General features: G+C 43.9%; 1 protein-coding gene across 1 annotated transcript in view; it reads right to left on the bottom strand.

Moving 5' to 3' along the window:
* Nucleotides 1-10,092: 10,092 nt before the first annotated feature.
* Nucleotides 10,093-22,096, bottom strand: part of CLCN1 (chloride channel, voltage-sensitive 1) — a 38,467-nt gene continuing 26,463 nt past the window's right edge. The window contains exons 13-24 of the mRNA XM_009998346.1: nucleotides 19,286-19,355; nucleotides 18,165-18,275; nucleotides 17,825-18,077; nucleotides 16,923-17,056; nucleotides 15,930-16,156; nucleotides 15,712-15,817; nucleotides 15,570-15,626; nucleotides 13,957-14,039; nucleotides 13,145-13,180; nucleotides 12,805-12,909; nucleotides 10,978-11,064; nucleotides 10,093-10,491 (exon numbers count right to left, since the gene is read on the bottom strand). Coding sequence (XP_009996648.1) covers nucleotides 10,093-10,491; nucleotides 10,978-11,064; nucleotides 12,805-12,909; nucleotides 13,145-13,180; nucleotides 13,957-14,039; nucleotides 15,570-15,626; nucleotides 15,712-15,817; nucleotides 15,930-16,156; nucleotides 16,923-17,056; nucleotides 17,825-18,077; nucleotides 18,165-18,275; nucleotides 19,286-19,355 — 1,668 coding nt within the window. The remainder of the gene's footprint in view (nucleotides 10,492-10,977; nucleotides 11,065-12,804; nucleotides 12,910-13,144; nucleotides 13,181-13,956; nucleotides 14,040-15,569; nucleotides 15,627-15,711; nucleotides 15,818-15,929; nucleotides 16,157-16,922; nucleotides 17,057-17,824; nucleotides 18,078-18,164; nucleotides 18,276-19,285; nucleotides 19,356-22,096) is intronic.

Here is a 22,096-nt window from a genome sequence, read left to right as displayed (position 1 = left end):
TCTTTGCCTTCTGTGCCCTAGTTGAAGTTAATCTCCTTCCAGTTTACCTACTTTTGCTTCTCAATGGATTCCCACCTGCCTCTTGGTATGTATGTCTGCCTAATTATGTTAATGTAATTATATTTGATTTAGAAGACAGACACATTTAATTCCTTTAGGTTTTGAGTTTTGGGATTTTTTGTTTGTTTGTTTTTTTTAATAAATCCTGTAAGTTCCCTAGTAATCACTGTTGATATGTGTGTGTTGGTTTTTTGTTTGTTTGTTTGTGTTTGGTTTGGGATTTTGTTGGTGGTGGTTTTGGGTTTTTTGGTGTTTTTTATTTTTATTTTTTTGGTTGTTTTTTGTTTGTTTGTTTGTTTTGGTTGGTTGGGATTTTGTTGGTTTGTTGGTTTTGTTTGTTTGTTTGTTTGTTTCCCAAGTGGCACCTAAATCTTCTCTACCAGAGAAACTGCGTATTTTTTATAAGCATAAGATTTTGTGACATATTTGGTCATAATCCAGCCATCTCACAGCTCCTGATTATTTTCACAGCTATTTTCTTAAGTACATTAGAGAAGTTTGAAGAAGAGAGGAAAGATCAGTATTTTTTGGCAAATGTATTCCTCATAAACCTCATAAACCATTACTGTCCTTTGCACTTGTTTCTGTGTGGAAAAACTGAAAAGCTGATAACTTGAGTCTGTGTGACTTCAATTCTGAACACATTTTAGTAGGTCTTGTATTTTTACCTTCCATTCTTCAAACTAAGTAGCTATGCAGTAATTAGGCAGGTATTAGAATCATAGAATGGTTTGGGTTGGAAGGCACCTTAAAGATCGTGTAGTTCCAACCCCCCTGCATGGGCAGGGACACCTCCCACTAGACCAGGTTGCTCAGAGCCCCATTCAACCTGCCCTTGAACACTTCCAGGGATGGGGCTTCCACAACTTCTCTGGTTCCAGTGTCTCACCGCCCTCACACTAAAGAATTTCCTTCTGATCTCTAAACTAAATCTCTCTAACCTGAATCTCTCTTCATTCAGTTTAAAACTATTACCCCTCTTCCTCTGACTGCCAGCCCCTGTAAAAAGCCCCTCCCCAGCTTTCCTGTAGCCCCTTCAGGTACTGGAAGGCCACTATGAGGTCCCTCCAGAGCCTTCTCTTTGTCATACTGAACACCCCCAACTCCCTCAGCCTGTCCTCATAAGAGAGCTGCTGCAGCCCTTGGATCATCTTTGTGGCCCTTCTCTGGACACGTTCCAACAGGTCCACATCTTTCTTGTGCTGGGGGCACCAGAGCTGGACGCAGTATTCTAGGTGAGGTCTCACCAGGGCAGAGCAGAGGGGCAGAATCACCGTTCTCCATCTGCTGGCCACACTTCTTTTGATCCAGCCCAGGATGGAGTTGGCCTTCTGGGCTGCAACTGCATGTTGGTGGCTCATGTCCAGCTTTTGATCCACTAGTAGCCCCAGGTCCTTTTCACAAGGCTGCTCTCAAGCATGACTTCCCCAGCCTGTATTCATATCTTGGGTTCCCTCGGCCCAGGTGCAGGACCCTGCACTTGGCTTTGTTGAACCTCATGAGGTTCACCTGGTCACACTTCTCCAGCTTGTCCAGGTCCCTCTGGATGGTATTCTGTCCCTCTGGCATATCCATTGCACCACCCATCTTTGTGTCATCAGCAAACTTGCTGATGGTGCTCTCAGTACCTCTGTCAATGTTAATGAAACAGCATTAAACAGCACTGGAACCAGTACGGGCCCCTGAGGGCACCACGTGTCACCATCTTCCATCTGGACATCAAGCCATTGACCACTACCCTCTGGATGCAACCATCCAGCCAGTTCCTTATCCACTGAACAGTCTACCCATCAAACCCATATTTCTCCAATTTAGAGAGAAGGATGTTGTGGGGCACCATGTCAAAGGCCTTGCAGAAGTCCAGATAGGTGACATCCACTGCATTTCCCTTGTCCACTGATGCAGTCACTCCACTGTAGAAAGCCACTAGGCTGGTCAGGCGGGATTTGTCCCTAGTAAAGCCATGCTGGCTGTCCTGAATCACCTCCCTGTCCTCCATGTGCCTTAGCATGTCTTCTAGGAGGATCTGTTCCATGATCTTACCAGGCACAGAGGTGGGGCTGACAGGTGGGTAGTTCCCAAAGTCCTCCTTTCTACCCTTTTTAAAAAATGGGTGTAATGTTTCCTTTCTTCCAGTCACCAGGGACTTCACATGACTGCCATGACTTTTCAAATATTCCCTCAGGACTCTGGGATGCATCTTATCAGGTCCCATGGACTTGTATATCTTCAGGTTCCTCAAATGGTCACGAACCTTATCCTTACTTACAGTGGAGGGGACTTGTCTCTCTGGTCTCCATCTTGCAGGCCATCAACATGAGGGTTGTGAGGAGAGGGCTTGCCAGTGAAGACTGAGGCAAAAAATCATTGAGAATCTCAGCCTTCTCATCTGTTGTTACTAGTTCACCACTGTTGCTCATCAGGGGGGTACACTTACCTTCCTTTTCTGGTTTACATACCTGTAGAAGCCCTTCTTGTTTATCTTTACATCTGTTGCCAAGTTCAGCTCCAGCTGTGCTTTGGCCTTCCTGACCTCATCCCTGCATAACCAGGCAGTGTCCCCTATACTCTTCCCAGGATACCTGTCTCCTCTTCCACTGCCTGTGTTGGTCCATCTTGCCTTTTAGTTTGACCAGCAGGTCTTGGCTCAACCATGCTGGTCTCCTGCCTTCCTTGCCTGATTTCCTACACCTGGGAACTGAGATTTCTTGCACCCTATGGAAAACATCCGTAAAGATCTGCCAGCTCTCTTCTGCTCCCTTGTCCCTGAGGGCCATTTCCTATGGGGTCCTTTCTACTAACTCCTTGAAGAGCTGGAATTTTGCTTTCCTAAAATTCTGAGTCCTGACTAAGCTTCTCATCTGCCTCATACCCCTTAGGACAGTGAGCTGCACTAGGCTGCCTTCAACTTTGATATCAGTTGCGTTTGTGACCATCATGTCCAATAACACAACCCCTCGGGTAGGACTGTCAATTTCTTGACTTAAGAAGTTGTCATCAAGGCATTCCAGGAGTCTCCTGGATTGGCTACAGCTTGCCATGTTACTTTTCCAACAGATGTCAGGATGGTTAAAATTCCCCAGCAGGATGAGAGCCTGTGATTGTGATGTCTCAAGTTGGAGTAAGAAGGTTTTGTTGACAGGCTCCACTTGGTTGGGCTGCCTGTAGGAGACTCCAAGCACTGGGCTTCTTTTGCTGTCTCAATCCCTAATTCCCACCCATAAACTTTCAACCTGCTCATTTTTTAGGGACAACTCTTCATACTCTACCCAATTTTTTACTTAGAGGGCAACACCTCCACCCCTTCTTCCTCTCCTGTCCCTTCTGAGCAGCTTGTAGACTTCAATAGCCACACTCCAGTTGTAGGATTCATCCCACCATGTTTCCATAATTGCCATGGTCTCATAACTTTCCTGCAGCATGGTAGCTTCCAACTCCTCCTGTTTGTTGCCCATGCTGTGTGCATTGATGTAAAGGCACTTTAGCTGGGCTGACCATGTCACCTTTAAAAGGGAGACCCTTTTATACCCTTAAGGTGTTTCATGGATGCTGTCTTCCTGTCTCCTGTAACCTCTGTGACTTTGAGACCTGCAAACCCTGTCATGCAAACCCCAGGTGTGTTTGTAGCAGGCTCAGTTTTCCCTTCCCCCTTCAAATTCAGTTTAAAGCCCTGTCAATAAGAGCTGCTAACTTCTGGGAAAAGATCCTTTTCCTGCACTGAGACTGGTGCACCCAATCTCTTGCCAGCAGGCTTGGTGATGTGTATACTAATCCATGGTCAGAGAATCCAGAATTTTGTCAGTGGCACCAGCCCTGGAGCCAGGTATTATTAACCTGTGAGATTCTCCAGTTTCTTCCTTTACAATTTCCTGTGCCTGGCAGAATGGAAGAGAAGATAACTTGGGCTCCCAAGTCCCTGATTAGTCTCCCCAGTGCCCTAAGGTCTTCCTTGATTCCCCGTAGACTTTTTGTAGCAGTTTCCTCACTAGCCACCTGAAAGATCAGTAGTGGGTAGTCAGAGGGGTGTACCAGGTTAGAGGCCTTCCTTGTAAACTCTCTTACCTGGGCCCCACGGAGGCAACACACCTCCCTATGTGTTGGGCACAGTTGACAGCTTTTAGATTGTTGTTCATATAAAGCAAGCAATATTTTAATTTCTTTACATTCTGTTTCATTTATACATTTGCTACTGGACTTTTCCTCAACATATTTTGTCCTCCATGTCAGGTGGAATCCTTCAAGCTGCCTAGGTATGTTTCAGTAACTGCTTTTACTACAGAGTGCAGGATATTTGCACAAGCAACACACTGAAAGTGCTGAGATTGCATTGAAAGTGCAAATGCTCATTTGAAAGGCCAATCACAGAATCTTAGAATGGTTTGGGTTGTAAGGCACCTTAAAGATCATCTAGATCCAACTCCCCTGCATGGGCAGGGACACCTCCCAGTAGATCAGAGCCCCATCCAACCTGCCCTTGAACACTTCCAGGGAGGGGGCAGCCACAGCCTCCCTGGGCAACCTGTGCCAGTGTCTCACCATCTGCATAGTGAAGAATTTAATACTAAAGTCTAACCTGGATCCCCCTGCTTCAAGTTTTAAGCCACTACCCCTTGTCCTATCACTACATATCCTTGCAAAAAGTCCCTTCCCAGCTTTTCTGTAGCCCTTTCAGGTACTGGAAGGCTCCTGTGGTTTCTCTCTAGACCTTTCTGTTGACCAGGCTGAACAACCCCAACTCTCTCAGCCTGTCTTCATAAATACTTGAAGCAGCATTGCCCCCACTACTAAAAGGCATCGAGGTACTGGAGTGACTCCAGAGAAGGGCAACCAAGCTGATGAAAGGTCTGGAACACGTCTTATGAGGAGCATCTGAGAGAACTGGGGTTGCTTAGTCTAGAGAAAAGGAGGCTGAGGGGAGGCCTTATTGCTACCTGAAAGGAGGGCGAGGCATGGTGGGGACTCGTCTGTTCCTGGCAACAAGAAACAGGACAGGAGGAAATGGACTTGAGTTGCACCAGGGAAGGTTTAGATTAGATATTAGGAGAAAATTCTTCACTGAAAGAGTAATTAAACACTGGAGTAGGCTGCCGGGGGAGGTGGTTGAATCACCATCTCTGGAGGTGTTTAAAATATGTGTGGATGTGGTGCTTAGAGACATGGTTTAAGCAATGGACTTGGCAGAGTTAGATTAATGGTTGGTAGAGGTAGGTTATGGTTAGACAACCTGTGCCAGTGTCTCACCATCTGCATAGTGAAGAATTTAATACTAAAGTCTAACCTGGATCCCCCTGCTTCAAGTTTTAAGCCACTACCCCTTGTCCTATCACTACATATCCTTGCAAAAAGTCCCTTCCCAGCTTTTCTGTAGCCCTTTCAGGTACTGGAAGGCTCCTGTGGTTTCTCTCTAGACCTTTCTGTTGACCAGGCTGAACAACCCCAACTCTCTCAGCCTGTCTTCATAAATACTTGAAGCAGCATTGCCCCCACTACTAAAAGGCATCGAGGTACTGGAGTGACTCCAGAGAAGGGCAACCAAGCTGATGAAAGGTCTGGAACACGTCTTATGAGGAGCATCTGAGAGAACTGGGGTTGCTTAGTCTAGAGAAAAGGAGGCTGAGGGGAGGCCTTATTGCTACCTGAAAGGAGGGCGAGGCATGGTGGGGACTCGTCTGTTCCTGGCAACAAGAAACAGGACAGGAGGAAATGGACTTGAGTTGCACCAGGGAAGGTTTAGATTAGATATTAGGAGAAAATTCTTCACTGAAAGAGTAATTAAACACTGGAGTAGGCTGCCGGGGGAGGTGGTTGAATCACCATCTCTGGAGGTGTTTAAAATATGTGTGGATGTGGTGCTTAGAGACATGGTTTAAGCAATGGACTTGGCAGAGTTAGATTAATGGTTGGTAGAGGTAGGTTATGGTTAGACTCTATGATCTTAAAGGTCTTTTCCAACCAGAACAATTCTGTGGAAATAGGTTTGGGTGAGAGTCGCTTCATTTAGCCAGCACACTAATCCCTGCAAGATCCATAGTAGTGTCTTTAGTACTTTGAGGCTGCATCAGGACTTCCTGACTTCCAGCAAGCTGAGAGAGGGGGAGATGTGGCTCAAAGCACAAGCAATCCAATAGCAGAGCTATCGGCTATTGCACATCCATTATTTAGAAAAGGTCAGGTTGGGGTGTGTGAGTCCCTGTGCACAGGGTTGTCTGTCCAGTTTGGGGTGGGGGGCACACAATAACAGCCTGTGGTTTATGGTCAGGACCAGTTTAAGCTTGCCTCCCACAAATAAAGCCTTTTGAATCATATGACTTAAGAGTAAAAAAAAACACATTTGTATTTGAGAATCCTAATGCTTGGGCATGGCTTTTGTCCAGAAATATTGGTCTCCAGCATTAATTAAATTGTTACGAGAGCTGTGCCCAGATCCTTGCTTATGTGGCCATGAACAACTTAGTGCTTGTTGTGAGAGTATTTTTAATACTGTGTTTTTAATTATACCCTTCCTGGGGTTGGACTAATTTGGCAAAGAGGGTTCTCTACTTGCTCAGCTGATTATTACCCTGTCTTGTGGTCTGTCCTCAAATCACAATACAGTGTTTACATAACTGGCAGAGGGTGGGGAGTTATTTTTTATCAATTCTTGGTTCTCTTTGTCTCTCTATTCCTGCTTGTGCGAACTGGCTTTGTCCATAGGGTTAGCAAATTAGAATTTTTTTAGCCTTAAATAATAACTACCTAAAGCCCCATCTGTTGTATTGTCAATCTTTAGTCTTCCTTATTTTTTCAGTTCTTTATACTGATGAGTTTAAAAACAAGACTTCTGCTTCCACATTTAAATGCCATAGACAAGAGTAGAACTTTTTGCTAGATTACAATTCAATAGATAACCTCTTGCCTGCATTAAGGGAGTATCAGTAAACTGGCAGTTAGATTATATTTATCTTGAAGATACAAGGTCAAAGGGGATGTTTTAGGTTGATTTGTTGTGAATTATGGTGGTAGTGTTTTCCCCAGATTTTCTGCTCTGGTGGAAATTTTTCACTATCACATGCTTCTCAGAGTATATCCTTATATGTTGGGTACAAAATGTAGTTTAGCAGGTGCTTGGAGTTTGAGTGAAAATGCTGACCAAGATCTGCTCTATTTTAGGACCTTGAATGGTAGTGACAAGCTTGGAGTAAAATGCATCTCTGCCTACCATAATAATGCATCTCTACCATAATAAGGCTGGGGCTGACTTGGAAGAAATATTCCTTCCTATCTAAACGAAACCGTAACCTTAACCGTAACCGTAACTATAACCCTAACTCTGACCCTGACCCTAACTCTAACATCCCTAACCCTAACCCTATCCCTAACCCTAACCCTATCCCTAACCCTAACCCTATCCCTAACCCTAACCCTACCCCTTAACCGTAACCGTAACTATAACCCTAACTCTGACCCTGACCCTAACTCTAACAACCCTAACCCTAACCCTAACCCTAACCCTAACCCTAACCCTTAACCGTAACCATAACTATAACCCTAACTCTGACCCTGACCCTAACTCTAACAACCCTAACCCTAACCCTAACCCTAACCCTAACCCTAACCCTAACCCTAGCCCTAACCCTAACCATAATAAGACTGGGGCTGACTTGGAGAAACTTATCCTTCCTATGTATCTGTCAGGGTTTGTCTGTCACTTGCTGCTAGTTAAAAGAGAGCTCACTGACAGGAAAAAAAAAAAAAAAAGAAAAAAAAAAGGAAAAGGAAATTTGGCTTCATTGTGGCTCAGACCAGGTCAGTAACCCTAACCCTAACCACTAACCCTGACTCTAACCCTAAAACCTAACCCTAAAATTTAACCGTAACCCTAAACACTAATTCTAACCCAAATCCTAACCCTAACCCAAACCTCTAATCCTAACCCTTACCCCAAATATATACCCCTATCCCTAACCCTTACAGTAATGGTAACCCTTACACTAGCCTTAAACTCCAACCCTAACCCTAACACTATCTCTTAAAACCTATCCCTAATCCTAACCCTAACCCGTAACCATAACCCTAGCCCGTAAATCTACCCCCAAGCCCTAACCTTTATTCTTACCCTAAGCCCTTATCCTAGCTGTAACCCTGACCCCTAACCCTTACCATAACCCTAAACCCAAAACCTAACCCCTAGCCCTTACCCTAACCCATAGCCTCTCACCCTAGCCCTAATGGGCTAATACCAGTCAGCCAGATATTTGCCAGAACCCTTTTGTGGAGGTGAACAGCTCGTGTGTGCCCTCAGGTGATCACTTTCTTCTCTCAAGGACAGGTGGACCCTTAGAGGACTGAAGATCACTTAGGTGGGGAAAGACTGTCCCCAGTTAACTTATGAAGGAGGATCACATGTCAAAGACAATACAGAGCTGGTAGGCTCTGAATTCCAGACAGCAAAAATAAATCTCTCCCTCTTCAAGCAACTAGCTGGAGAGATTTCCTTGTGCTTTATGCTCCCACCCATGGTTATCATCAGAGTGGAGCTGGTGCAAGGTCAATACTTGGAATTAAAGCCAAGAGAGAATTTTCCTAGAGAGACTGGCTTAGAGGTAATGATATTTTTTACTTGCTCCTGAGAAACCTTATGAAAATACACCTGCTAAGGTAAATCTGGTCACAATATGATAGAGATGTAGAAACTTAGAGGAAAGCTGCAGAATACACAGAATTTGATTTTGACTATTTACTGAGAAAACCTCAAAAGGACAGTGAGTTGAACCAAGCAGCATCTTCCCTTTGGATGCTGAGGTTTTGCATGCATGACACAAACTGACAAGACATCGTTTTGCAAGATAAGGTCAAGATCTGCTCCAGGTTTAGAACTGGAATAGAGAGGGATGCTCTGACAAGGGTATAGGTTTCTGCTCTTAGTCATAACAGACACAAGCTGGCAAAAGTGAGAGCTGGAATTCTCAGGTTTGAGGTATGCAGAAATATGTGGAAAGTAGGCAGGTTAGAATTACCAGGAAAGAGAGCAGGAGTTCTCATAGAGAAGCATGTTTTCAAAGTGTAGAAAACATGGCTTCCCTCTGCTGTGTTTCTTGGCAGCCTGCTAACAATAATTATATATATATATTTTTAGTGAATTCTTACATTTTAAGACTATAACTCTGTAAAAATTCTGAATAGTGATTCAGAGAGACAAACATGGGTATGTGAAATACAGGTGCATACATGGTGGTTTACTCCTTCCTCTAACAATGAGGATGCCCCCACTTAAGATTTTCCCATTCTATTTCATTTTCCCACTATATCCTATTGATAGGAAATAAAAGAGGCTTTCCTCCCTTCCAGTCCTTTTCTTAGAGCCCTGGCTGAATTCAAGATATGAGACATAGACCAGATATTTTCCTCCCATCTGTTTTTAGGACATGACTCAGCTAAAGACCAGAAGAGAAGCTCCTAACTGCATCCCCACGCAGAAAAATCCCAGAGTAAAAATTGAGAAACAGGAAAAATGTTCTACATGGGAATGTCTGGGAGGGAAGCAAGATAAGAGCTAGTGAAAAGGAGCTGCAGCAAAATGGACAGGATTGCAGTCAGAAGCAGAAATATGCTTCCAGGCTGGAGACCTGGTTGTGTTTACACTGGTACATGCATGCCAGGTGTGACTGGAAGGATGACACCAAGAGAGAATGAGAAGAACTGCTCCTCCTCCACTTTCCACCTGGCAGACTGACAGGAGCATCCTGGCTGTGTCCAGCAGTATCCATGTCCATTTACAATCCCTTCTGTTGTGTTAAGTAGATGTGGTAAAAGCCTAAACATTCTGAGCCTGCCATTAGCCACTTTGCAGTCTGCATCTAACTCCTGCACCCATCCATGTAGTCCAGCAGCCTAACATTTTGCACAGAACATAGCAAAGAAAGAGTCATTCCAATGCCCCTTCTCCCAGCTTAATCAGTCCTCTGTGGGGATTGCAAAGAACATCCAAAAGCTTCTCTTTAAGGAGAAAACATGAGGACTGGCTCAACTGAAGAGTGTAGCAGACTACATCAGCTATAAGGGGACATCCTCATCCTCATCTTCATCCTCATTCAGGTCAGTGGAACGTAGGCTTATGTCCTTGAGGATGTCTGAGATGTTTTCAGCAACTGGCCCTGCCAGCTCCATCTCTTCCAACTCGGTATCAGTGGCGTCAGGGGAGGGCAGAATTTCCCCCTCTTCATGCAGGTGTGAGGGCTGGGGGGAGTAGGAGCAGGGAGGCAGGGGGCTCTCTGTGGCCAAGTCTGCTGCTTGCTGTGCTGCCACCGTGCAGCTGTCCTGCAGGTTCCACACCTGAGTGGCCTGAGTGGCCTTCTCACCACCCGCTGAAGTCCTGTTGGTGTCACGGAAACTGGCAAGGGGTGGGCGGAGACGGACCCCAGAGCGTGTGGAGCCCTCTATTGCCTTCTGGAGCTAGGAGAAGAGAAGAAGATGAGAAAAACAAATGAGGAAAGAGAGGCTGGCCCAGCCCTACCCAGCAGAAGTTCCCCAGATCCCCAGGATACAGGGATCACAAATAGAGAGAGCCACAGCTGTGGAGCCTGTGGAGAACGTTTTACACTGGTGGTGTCATTTTTTCATTCCACATTTAAGAAACAAATTCCACACCACTTTTAGAGACAGTAATAGCCACTCAGTTCAGGAGTGTTAGCCCCACATCCATGAAAAGGATGAACCGTTGTACATCCCTGTAAACAACACCTGCTGCCTCCTCTGGAGTCCAGTCATCCCTTGTTCTACCTGGCTTCCAGAGGATTGACTCAGAAATCAACTCTTGATTGAAAATGTAGAGATTGCATTTATATATACTCCCAGTTGGATCCTCCAGCACCTGTAAGTTATTGCAATGATCCACAGGATGTTTGCACTTTATTAGGAGGTGAAAGGATCTGTACTTACCTCTTCCAATGCCAACACTCCCCTCAGCTTCCCCATACTGGTTACATAGGCATGGCTGAGGCCCAGTAATGAGAACAATGTGTGTGTCTATGGGCAAAAGCACAAAAGATCATTTCAGGGACTTTGAAAACTGGTACTGTTACACTCTATGCTAGTGCAGGGACCTGGGATTTAGAAACAGGAATCCCAAAAGCACACAACTCTGCAGTCATCCCAGTGCAAAATTTCTCTTCTTCTTTTGTAACTAGCAAATAGTACCCTGTGGTCCTTCTGCTGTGCAGCCATAGCTGGGATTGTGTTGATGATAGAGACCACATTCCTGAGGTCACTCTCATCCTCCATCTGGCTCACAGAGATTCACATACACAAGTCTACTTTATTTTAGTGCTGGAAATTAAACTATCATACACACAAAGTCCGTACCTCCTTAGGTTACTTATTCCCATACTTTCCTTAACACTAGATTTCTTTCTTCCTGCTCCAGAATATTTCCTATCAAAACCTAAGCTTTTTTCTGCTTACTTGCTGAAAAAGACAGATATCACACTACTATCAGTCTTCTTCAGTGCAGATATACCCCATTATTTTCTGTTCTCCATAGATCAGACTTTCTAAAATTTTTAAGTATTCCCAGTTCTCATCTGTGTGGTATTTTCAGCCTCCAAGTTCAAGCTGAAGTCTCCCTGTGGCCTTAAATGAAATAATTCTTTCACAGCTGATGTTTACCTTATTTTTTTTTTTAACAGAATGTGAGACATTGAATGTCATGTCCAAGTGTAAACTAGGGAAAAATCCCATTTTTCAGGAGCAAGACATTTTACTCTAATGTAAAAGAAAATCAGTAGTCTCACATTTAGCTCCAACTATGCATCCCTCTGTCAGTTTCATCATTTATTCCTGCATTTTTTTGTGCACCCAAGTTACTTTGCCTGTTGTTTCTCATTCACTTTTTTTTTTTTACAAGAAGTGTTAAACTTTCCCCATTTGCAGTCCTGAGGTGTAATTTCCTGTAACCCCTATATTCTCAAAGATAAATGCTGGTGGTCTTCAGATGACTTAATCCAGCCAGTTAGCAAACACCAGGCTCATCTTAAGGATACACTAACCTGTTCCTATTTTGCTCAAGGCTGAGATCTTACCCCTTTGATAACAGTTGTTAATTCACACTTTGCAAGGCATATGCTGACCTTTCATGTTACATGCATGTTGGTAACAACATGCACTGTGCACTTTTCCTTCAGAAGACTGCTCTCCCTTTCTTTTGAGTGGAAGCCCAGTCCTTTCTTACACAATGACTTTATTCTATCCCTAGTCATCCTGTGCCAACTCTAGAAGTTGTATGATCCAGCTTCTTCCTTCCTTGTGCTTCAGGTCAATGAAGATGCTATGATATAGGGTGGTTTCAAGCATCTCTTCTCGTGCACTGAAGCAGACTCTATTTCCTGACAGAAACACCCTGAGAAATTCAGGAATATTCATTCCAGTGCTGCATACTGACAAGCAGAGTGCACATCTCATAGTAATGCCCCCTGCAGCAAGGAATGCAATGCTTCTGTTAATGTAGTGGCTGGCAAATCTTACGTGGTGTCCAAAAGCTACTTAGTAAATGCATTCAAACTTCTTATCATGTAGCCTCCACTTTCTGGGAGACTGGAGATACACGTAGAAGGTTACAGGAGCACACTGATTTTTTTATCTGAATGTGAAAGCAGTTGGAGACAGTAGTTGCAGGTGAAGACAAGAAGAAGAAATAAGTCAGAGACTAGACTTGCAAGAATAGATAGGGTGGAGAAAAACTGTGTACTCCTGAAAGACACCTGCACCCACCTTGTGCAGAGAAGTTCTCTCTACCAGTTGGAAAGGGGAAGGGTCGATGCGGCAGCTGTCAAAGCAAACATCCTTGTTCAGCTCCTCCTGTTCCCAAGCATCTATCTGACACAGAAAAGAAGAATCACTCTTACAGTAATCAGAACTTCTGCTGTCTTGTGTACTCTCCTCTTACTGGTTGAGACTTGCCTACTGTGCAACTATAAGAAGAAAACGGCTTTAAGTAGGGCTTTGTGTGGCAACCTCTGAGGTTGTCAGAGTTCAGGAAGAACTGCAGATAGGGAAAATGGGTAAAAGAAGCACTCAATTAACCTTACTCCCTTTCTGCACCTGGTCTTACCTCTTCTGGCCTCATTGTTTCGACTTCCACTGGATCCTGTAGAAGAAAACAGTGTTCAGGACAGACAAAGAACCCACAATTTTACAGAGCACAGAAAGGAAAAATTTGCACAGCCTCCTCCCCCCATATGGTCCCCTTTTTGTTCCAAATAGTGCATTACTGAGTAAATAGATTTTCTTTATACACATGCATTATACTTGCTCTGTACTTGCTGTGCTTCCCTTGCCAAAAAAAAGTGGACTGTGGAATGCAATGGAGCAATTCAGGTGCCTAAACATGGTAATCTAGTACTGCCTTAGATGCTCTCAGATACCCTACACGGAGTCCAACCACTGCCCTAGAGTGGGTGGTTCTCTCATAGGCTCTGTATGATATCCACCACCCCTGTACAGATACGTCAGATACCCAAGGGCATCTATCATGGCACAAGACAAAAGTTGTTTGTTTTTGTTTTTTTTTTTGTTTTCATTTTTATCCTGCCAAAACTGTTTGCCAAATGAAAAAGAACTGCACTTTAATCCAGGTTTGTCAAAATAGCATGAAGTTATTCACTGAGAAAAAGATGCCCACACTCAGTCCTGATGGCAGCTTTGACACCTGAGCACAGGTGGCTCTTCAGGAAGATGTGTGCTCCTTTACAGGAATCACACCCTTTTTACTTGGGGACACTTCCCTGCTGATGCTGTCAGAGTTCAGGACAACAAGTGTGTCCGCACTTTGGCCAAATGGTGAGTGTCCCCGAGTAGTAGGTTCTATTTCCATTGCATTTCCATCCCTCTTCTGGGTATTACTAGGCTCTCTATATCCCTAACCTGGATGGCACTCTCTGTTTCAAGTGGACGGTTGTAATGGCACAAGAGCTGCTGGATCAGTTGCCTCAAACTCCTGAAATTGCCTGAAGGATGGAAAAAAAAAAAACATGGATAAGAGAGAAGAACAAGTGAAAGACAAAAATACCAAGCCCCATGCCCATCTCCTTGCCCAAGGCAGGCTAGGAATTAGTATGAGGGACATAGCAGATGGTATATGACATGTATATGCCAGTCACAATCCTGCACTCATTTTGTAAAATAGGGGCTGGGACATGCCAGAATAAATATTGCCATGCAGCATCTTTTCCCCAAGGAGAGGAAACAAACCATTACAAAATAGCCCCTGCAGGTAATATTGAGAGATCAGTGTCCCTGAAGAAAACAAAAAGAGAAACAAAAGCAAGACTACTAACACAGCAAACAGTCTGATACACAGGAAAACTATAGAGGTTTCTGCAGTCCACAAACAGAATATGGTTTGGAGGATGAGAAAAGGGGAGGTGAGAATTTGGAAATTGCTTCAAAAATAAAACGTATCATTGACCTGAATGTGACAGGTACAAAGGGGTAAAGAGTCCACGGGTTGTGCCAGCAGTATAATGATGGGAATGCAAAGGACTGCAGAATTCTTCTCCCAGGCAGGACAAACAGGAACTAGGAAAGAGGAGGAGGTAGGGTTTGGTGCTATTGTGAAGTGAACAGGGCTGTGGAGGAAGGCTGGTCAGAAACAATGACAGCTGTAAGCCCAAGTAACATTATGGCAGGGAAAGCCTTATGAAGTCACCCCTGCTCCACTTCCTCTTGTTGCTTCTGGATCATTCAGTACTAGCCTAAAATAATATAAAATGTTACAAAATGTCCTTGTTTCAATCTGATTCTTCTTTTGATTTCTTAAGGAAAGTGGATGGCTGTGCCATCACTCTACTACCCTGGAAGCATAAAGTGGATTTTTTGGTGCCTTAGAGGTTTAGTCATATGTCAGCATGAGTGGTTTAAAGAACTAGAATGTGCTAGATGCTATATTACATGCTAATGCTCAAAAGCACAAGCCAGAAGACTATTCTCTGTATGTATTCTCAAGGCTGGGCTGCACCTCTGTACTTACTCACTCTATGCATATTTCAAGACATATAAAGGGGGAAAAAATGCCACCATTCCACATCAAATACATATGATATAGGAATCAGAAATGATCTATGAATACAGTCTTGGAAGCAAAGCTAATATAGGCTAGGGTGGCATGCAAAGAACACAATACTTAAATACTTGTCCATCATATTAAAGTAGCTGAAACAAGGAGACACATGTTCAGCTTTGGAGATGTCTGAGCAACAGCCTAAGCTACTGAAAAAAACAAGTGCATGTTTAGCTCACAAACTGTTTTTCCCAGACAAATTTCATGGGTTGAAGGAGGCAAGAGATGGGACCCTTCCATGCAGACCCTCCAGAAAATGTCCAAGGAGAGGCTATTGCAAAGGATGATGTGGAGAATACTGACAGAGAGAGAGAGCAGCAAGAGAGAGCCTACTTTTGCCATGCTTTCTCAGGGATCACAAGCAGAACATATTTCCAGGTATGTGTTACACTGATGTTGAGGTGCATTAACAAAGTACCTTTAATACAGGCACAGCAGAGAAAGCTCCTTCTCCCAGCCTCAGGGCAATCAGCACCTCAGACAGGCATGCACACACAGGACCCTGGAAGCTTCCACAAGCTGGCTAGGATGTGGCTGAGGCATGCCAGAAGTTACCATACCTGGGAGCTGCTGTGGTTCCAAAGTTTCAGGCATTTGTTTAAGAGGACTTGTTGGGCCATTGGGCTCCTCTGGATAACTGGGAGCGGGACTTGGGGGACGAGGCAGCTGTTATGGAGAGAAAATAAAGTCCATCCTGTGTCATTTCTCAGCCTCTCCAAATGCCTTACTGCTTCTTAAGCAGTCTCTGTGTTGCAGTCTCTCCACTTCTCTCCCTCACCTCTCCCTTCTCATCTGTATCCTCATCCTCATCAACATAAGCAAAAGATTCATGCTTCACATTCGGCAGGGTTGCCCACGGTCCCTTGCTGTGCCCATCGTAGGGTGCCTCAGACAGCTTCTGCTGCATTTCTCTGTGGAGGAGCCGCCGCCGTTCCGGGCTTATCTGTCTCTGGAGGAGAGCCTGCAGTTCAGTTCGCTCTACAGACCCCAGAAGGATCATGGTCTCTGCATAACACAGAGCAGAGAAGCTGCTTCAAGGTTTTGAATGTCCCTTGCCACACACTGCCCCTTCCTCCCTCCAATCTCTTCGAAGTGCTTGGATTTTTGCTGCCTAGGGCTATACAAGAGTCACTGACCAGACCTGCTGGTTGCTCCTTACACACTGTGGGGCTGTGGGAAGCTCATCACCCCTGAGTGACACCACTCCTCGGCACTGTGTCGCCAGCAGTTTCTTTACTTATGCAAGCTCGTAGAATCACAGGATGGTTTGAGTTGGAAAGGACCCTAAAGATCACCTAGATCCAACCCCCCTGCATGGGCAGGGACACCTCCCACTAGACCAGGCTCAGAGCCCCATCCAATGTGGCCTTGAACACTTCCAGGGATGGGGCAGCCACAACTTCCCTGGGCAACCTGTGCCAGTGTCTCACCACCCTCTCATTAAACAATTTCCTCCTAATGTCCAATCTAAAGCTACCCTTTTCAACCTTTTAAGATCCTTCTCTGTTGTCACAGTTCAGTCCACAAACTTCCCACACACCTCCCTTACCTGCTCTAACAGCTGCCCTGCCCACACTCCAGCTTACCTGTCTGACCAGCAGAAGCAGCCTCCTGTCATACATTATCCAGAGTGGAATATTTTTTAGGATGACTTTTTTTAATGTGGTGGGTCACACTGTCACCTTCACAGCATGTAATTTGAAGGCTAATTTTTTCGGGTCTTTAAGCTGAGACAGTTTTCAGGAAGGACCAGTTTCTTCACATTGCTTACCTGGTGAGTCTACCAAAGGCAAAGTCTTAACAGTTGTGCTTTGAAGCAGAGTTTGCAAGTCTCGGTATTTACAGTTGGAGGAGACAAATTTCACATCTTGGACCATAATATCCTCAACAAAGATATTGTATTTGCTGTGAATTTATGGACAATAAGGTGAAGAGTTAGCATATGAAAGGATATCTAGCAGATAAATTCCTTAAATGACCACTTCTTTAAAAAGTGTTCTCGATACAGTTACTAAATAATCGTCTGTAAAAGTTAGTAAAGAGGACTTCCCATCAGGATCAACACAGATTAACTGGATTTTCATTACAGTTGCATTCCACTCCATGGCCCCTCACCATAAAAATACATACATGTATACACATGTATGTATATGTATGCACATATACATATAGGTATAGATCTTTAATATATACATACCTATGTATCTTATTTATACTAGAGAGGGGAAGATGTATATGATTAACTGAATTTTGTTTTAAGCAAAATATCAAATTAAAATGATATTTCAAACATTTTTCTGGAGAAAAAAAAAAAGAAATCCAAGCCCCCCCTTAATTCAGAAACAAACAAACAAAAAGGAACATGAGACACTTGGTTTGAATTTTTTTAAACTGAAGAAATTTGGTAATGTTAATACAAATGCAGTAACCTTGTTCAGATTATTCAAACACATGCTTTCAGTGAAGAAAAGGCAGAGGATTTTTCTCCATTTCTGTGTATGAACTGTAATTCTACACCATGTTCTACCTTGCTGCAGGCCTACCCTGCCTTCTTATTTTCTTTATGGTACTGTCCCCTTTTCATGACCTTTCATTCTCCCATGGTCTTACCCTCTTCTGCCTTATTTTTTTTTTTTGCCACTCCCCACCTCCAGCTCTGTTTTACCACTATACCTTATGTGATTCCAGCCCAGGTCTGGCAGGTAGGGCAACTTCTTCACCTGGATGATGCTATCGTAGAGGCTGGGCTGCAGACTCTGGGCCACCATGTTGGCAAGAATGACAGCCACCATCATGGGGAGGATGTGAGAGATCTGACCTGTCAGCTCAAAGCAGATCACAGCAGTGGATACAGTGTGGCTCACTGCTCCTGTCATAGCTGCTGCACCTTTCCCAGGGAGGGTGGAAAAGGAATAGAGGAAGAAGACTGTCATAAAGCAACAGCATGATATGGCAACCAGGAAAGTCATGGGGTTGGGTCCAGGAAAAGAAAAAGAAAGACATGGAGACTCACCAATGACAGCATAACCTCCAGGTAAGATTTGATAGACTATGTCATCAAAGAGGATCCCATTCGGAAAAATTGATGCCATGATTTCCCCAATAAGACGCCCAAATGCAGCACCTGGAATATATCACTGAAAATTATGGAATAACATCTAAAGAGCACCGAGTCTGTGCTGTGCAGCTGTGCTGGGCAATCACCTGAGTATTTTCTAACAGAAACCAAATTAAAACTTGCATTAAAATTACACCAGGGGCTAAAGAGTAGTTCTCAGTTACAAAATATGTAAGCTAGACTCCAAAGGACAAAAAGATAGTAAGAGGTGTAATTACAGTCGACCCTTCATTCTTCCACTGAAGCACACCATGCACAGTGGTATTTGTGATTCCCAGGTAGGAGGAAATATTTTCAGAATATCTAAAATGTCAGTCCAGATCACAGCTGAGGCTCTTCAGACAGAATTGTGCCCAAAATGCTGAACGCAGGGAAATAAAACATTTGTCTTGCTGCTTTGTTTGTGGTTAGCCTTCTGCACTGCAAGGGCTTGCTACTGACTGATGGTCAACCCAAAGAACACCCAATTTAACAGCTGTAGAAACTTAATGCTGACCTTCATGGGCATGCATGTGTTAGTCTAAACCAGCCTATCTTTCTTAAGTATTTTTACTTTTGTCTTGAAATTGAAACCAATTAAAACCAATAAACTCCTGCAAGTTACCATATTTCAGGTAAAAGAAATGAGTAAGTGGTGGGTTGCACTGCAGGTACTAGTTTTGAGGTTCTCTACTCACTGGCCTTTAGGAGCAAAAGGAGAAAGTACTACTAGATGTTGAATGAGAGTTTCTCTGTAGATGAAGAGGCAGATAAATTAAAAGGCCACGAGTCAACATGCCTCTCCCCACAATGTGGCTTTCCTTATGTAAAGGGACAGGGATTTCTTCCTCAGCATTTAGGCTGGGGAGTGGGACACAGGAAAATGGCAAAAACAGAGACTCAGAGGCTGGTATGTGGATTGTCATAGACATCAAGTGATGATTCCTCATGCACTAGAAGAAAGCTACTGGGTATGTATGCAATGTCTCTCTTATCCTGTCAGACTTAGGTGCTGAAATACGAAACTGAAAACTCACCTAGAACAAAAACGGGCATGAAGCCTCCACAGGGGATTGGCATTGTGGTAGCAATGACAGCCATCAAGAACTAGAACAAAGGCAGAGGGGGCAGTTGTTACTGAGCAGCAATAGCATTTCCTGCAGCCCCGCTCTACTACCCAACATGTGAATCCAGGAGACACATTCTGAGGGATCTGGTGGTTCAGCCAGAAAGTAAGTGCTGTGGTGGCAGGGAAGCTGAATTACCATGGGGATGGATGGACATGAGAAATCCTTTGCTTCAGACCTCAGAAGGTGAGATTTCCTACTGCTCCAAACAGCTTCACTCATCATAGAACAAGGTTGTCAACGTTTCAGACTCAGAAAGATTTCACTGTGAAAGGAATTATGGAGGTGTCTCCCCCAGCTCCTCGCTCCCAGAAGGGCTAATTCCTAAATTAGGTCAGGTTGCTCAGGGCCTGATCCAGGTGAATTCTGAACATCTTGAACGGTAGAGATTCCCCATCTTTTCTGGGCATTTGTACCACTGCTGACCCCATGCTCAGTAATTATTCCCCCCACCCCACCCCGAAGTCCAACTGTCATAAATTTCCTTTATTCTAGCTTCTGTCTTTTGCCTCTTGTCCTATGACTATGTTGGGCAAAATTATTAAATCCATCCTGGTACTGCTAAGACCAATTCAAATACTGATGTAGTCCAACATATATAGGCTTTTTCTGGAGGAAACAGCCTAATCTTACAAATACCTCCAAGGCCTACACACTCAGACTTTCTCAGGCAATATGATAAGATCTTTCCACAGTTGAGGGAAACAGAGAATGCTGCTGTTTCTAAAGGTTGTACGAAGAAGAGAACTGGCAAGATGTCCCTTGCTGCAGCAGTATCATCCATATGAGAGAGACAACCATGGTCCAGCACATCACAAGCAATACTTTCAGGTATTTCTTGACCATATTCTCTTGAGAGTGGGCAAATCCTTTGCATTCAAGGTCCACCTTTGAGATGGTGATATTTCTGCAGACATTGTTGTAGCTGTAGGCAGATGAGATACTAATCTATAGACAGTCAGTTTGATGAGAGGAAATCCACCAAAGACATTTTTCTGCTGTAACTCCCATAGGATGGTTGTCATAAAAGGGAAAATGAAGCCAAGATATAACCTGCCATTTAGAAAAGCCTTCTACAAAAGTAACAAAGAGCCAGCAAAAGAGAATTTCTCAGCCATTGGTAGAGGAACATACTGTGAGGATGGCCTGGACCATCAATTTGATACTGGCTGTTGCTCTTCCCTCCAGAAACCATTTGAATATTCCAGAGGAGAAGTTCCTGCCCGGCTATAGAGCAAACTGCAGAAGTGGAGTACTGCTAAGGCTGAAAGAGCTGGGACTCATTAGCCTCGAGAAGAGAAGGCTGAGGGGAGTCCTTATCAATGTACACAAGTATCTAAAGGGTGGGTGCAAGGAAGATGGAAACAGGCTCTTCTCTGTGGTTCCCAGTCTCAGAACAAGGGGCAACAGGTATAAGCTGGAGCATTGGAAGTTCCATTTAAATATGAGGAAAAACTTCTCTACAGTAAGAGTGACAAGGCACTGGAACAGGCTGCCCAGGGGCGTTGTGGAGTTCCCTTCTCTGGAGACATTCAAAACCCAACTGGATGCAGCCCTGAGTGATGTGCTCTAGGGGATCCTACTTCAGTGGGAGAGTTGGGCCAGATGTCCCTTGGTTGCCCCATCTAGTTGGACTAGATGTCTAAAAGTTCCTTCCAACTCTAACAATTCTGATTCTGTGATTCTGTAAGCTCTGTTTTTGCAGTATGAAACTCAGACAAAATACAGCTGAGACCTGAGCCTATAGTCCAGTGGAGAATCAGGCTAAGTCTTTGTTCAGAGTCAAAACAGCAGGGTTTTTTGTTTTGTTTTGGTTTGTGTGGTCTATCTCAACTATGAATATATCAAGAATAAAATATATTGCTTGGAGCAGTTGTCTAGTGAGTTGAGAAAGTCTCTAGTTAAAGTCTCCAGGACAAAGCCAATGAATTTAGTTTCTGAGGATACAGCTCTTCTGAAAGAAAACAGATGGACTGAGGATAGATACACTATGTATTCCATGCCTTTTTAATTAAAGTGAATGAGACCTTATCTGCTTGGTACAGTAAAATCAGAATTGTCACAGAAGCAGAATTCTTAACTGCCTGTCAGAAATTTGAGACAATGTTTTACTTTAGGTGGAATCAGCTGTGTCAATCACTAATGTCCATTTCTGACCTACTGAAGTATTAAACTGATATTGCAAGGTGGCCCCAGCTCTTCTGCTCATTTACAACAACAAAAATCACCATTTCTGATATTTTCACCCTTTTATATTTTTTTTCCCTCTTAGAAAACCCTGTTTCTTGCTACTTGTATTTTGAACACTGGAATATAAAGTTTTCTTCTTTCAAATCTTTTCTCTTGCTCTGTCATGTATCACTTACACAGCTGGTCCTTTCAGAGCCTGAACAGTTGCAACTTTCACAGACCATGTGAGCTTGGAATGTTTAATCCTCTGTCGCTTTCCAAGACTGGAGCACAACTCTTTTCAGCTGCATTTCTTCATCACGTTGTGGTACTTCTAACAAATCCTTCAGCATCAGCCAATTATTGTTTGTGCTTGCATATTCTTATTTGTCTCCTGTCCATAGTCAGATATATCAAGTAAACCATATCAGGCTTTGTTTAGACTAAACATAAATTAGCTGAGAGTTTTTTACTCAATTACTTATTTTTCTGGAACTTGAGAAATCTGATGCAGTCCTCCCTGTCAACACACTACTGAAGGTCATTCAGCAG

Source organism: Chaetura pelagica, unplaced genomic scaffold, assembly GCF_000747805.2.
Source record: "Chaetura pelagica isolate M959 unplaced genomic scaffold, ChaPel_1.0 scaffold120, whole genome shotgun sequence".
Taxonomy (NCBI): domain Eukaryota; kingdom Metazoa; phylum Chordata; class Aves; order Apodiformes; family Apodidae; genus Chaetura; species Chaetura pelagica.
This window is presented reverse-complemented; position numbering and strand designations above follow the sequence as displayed.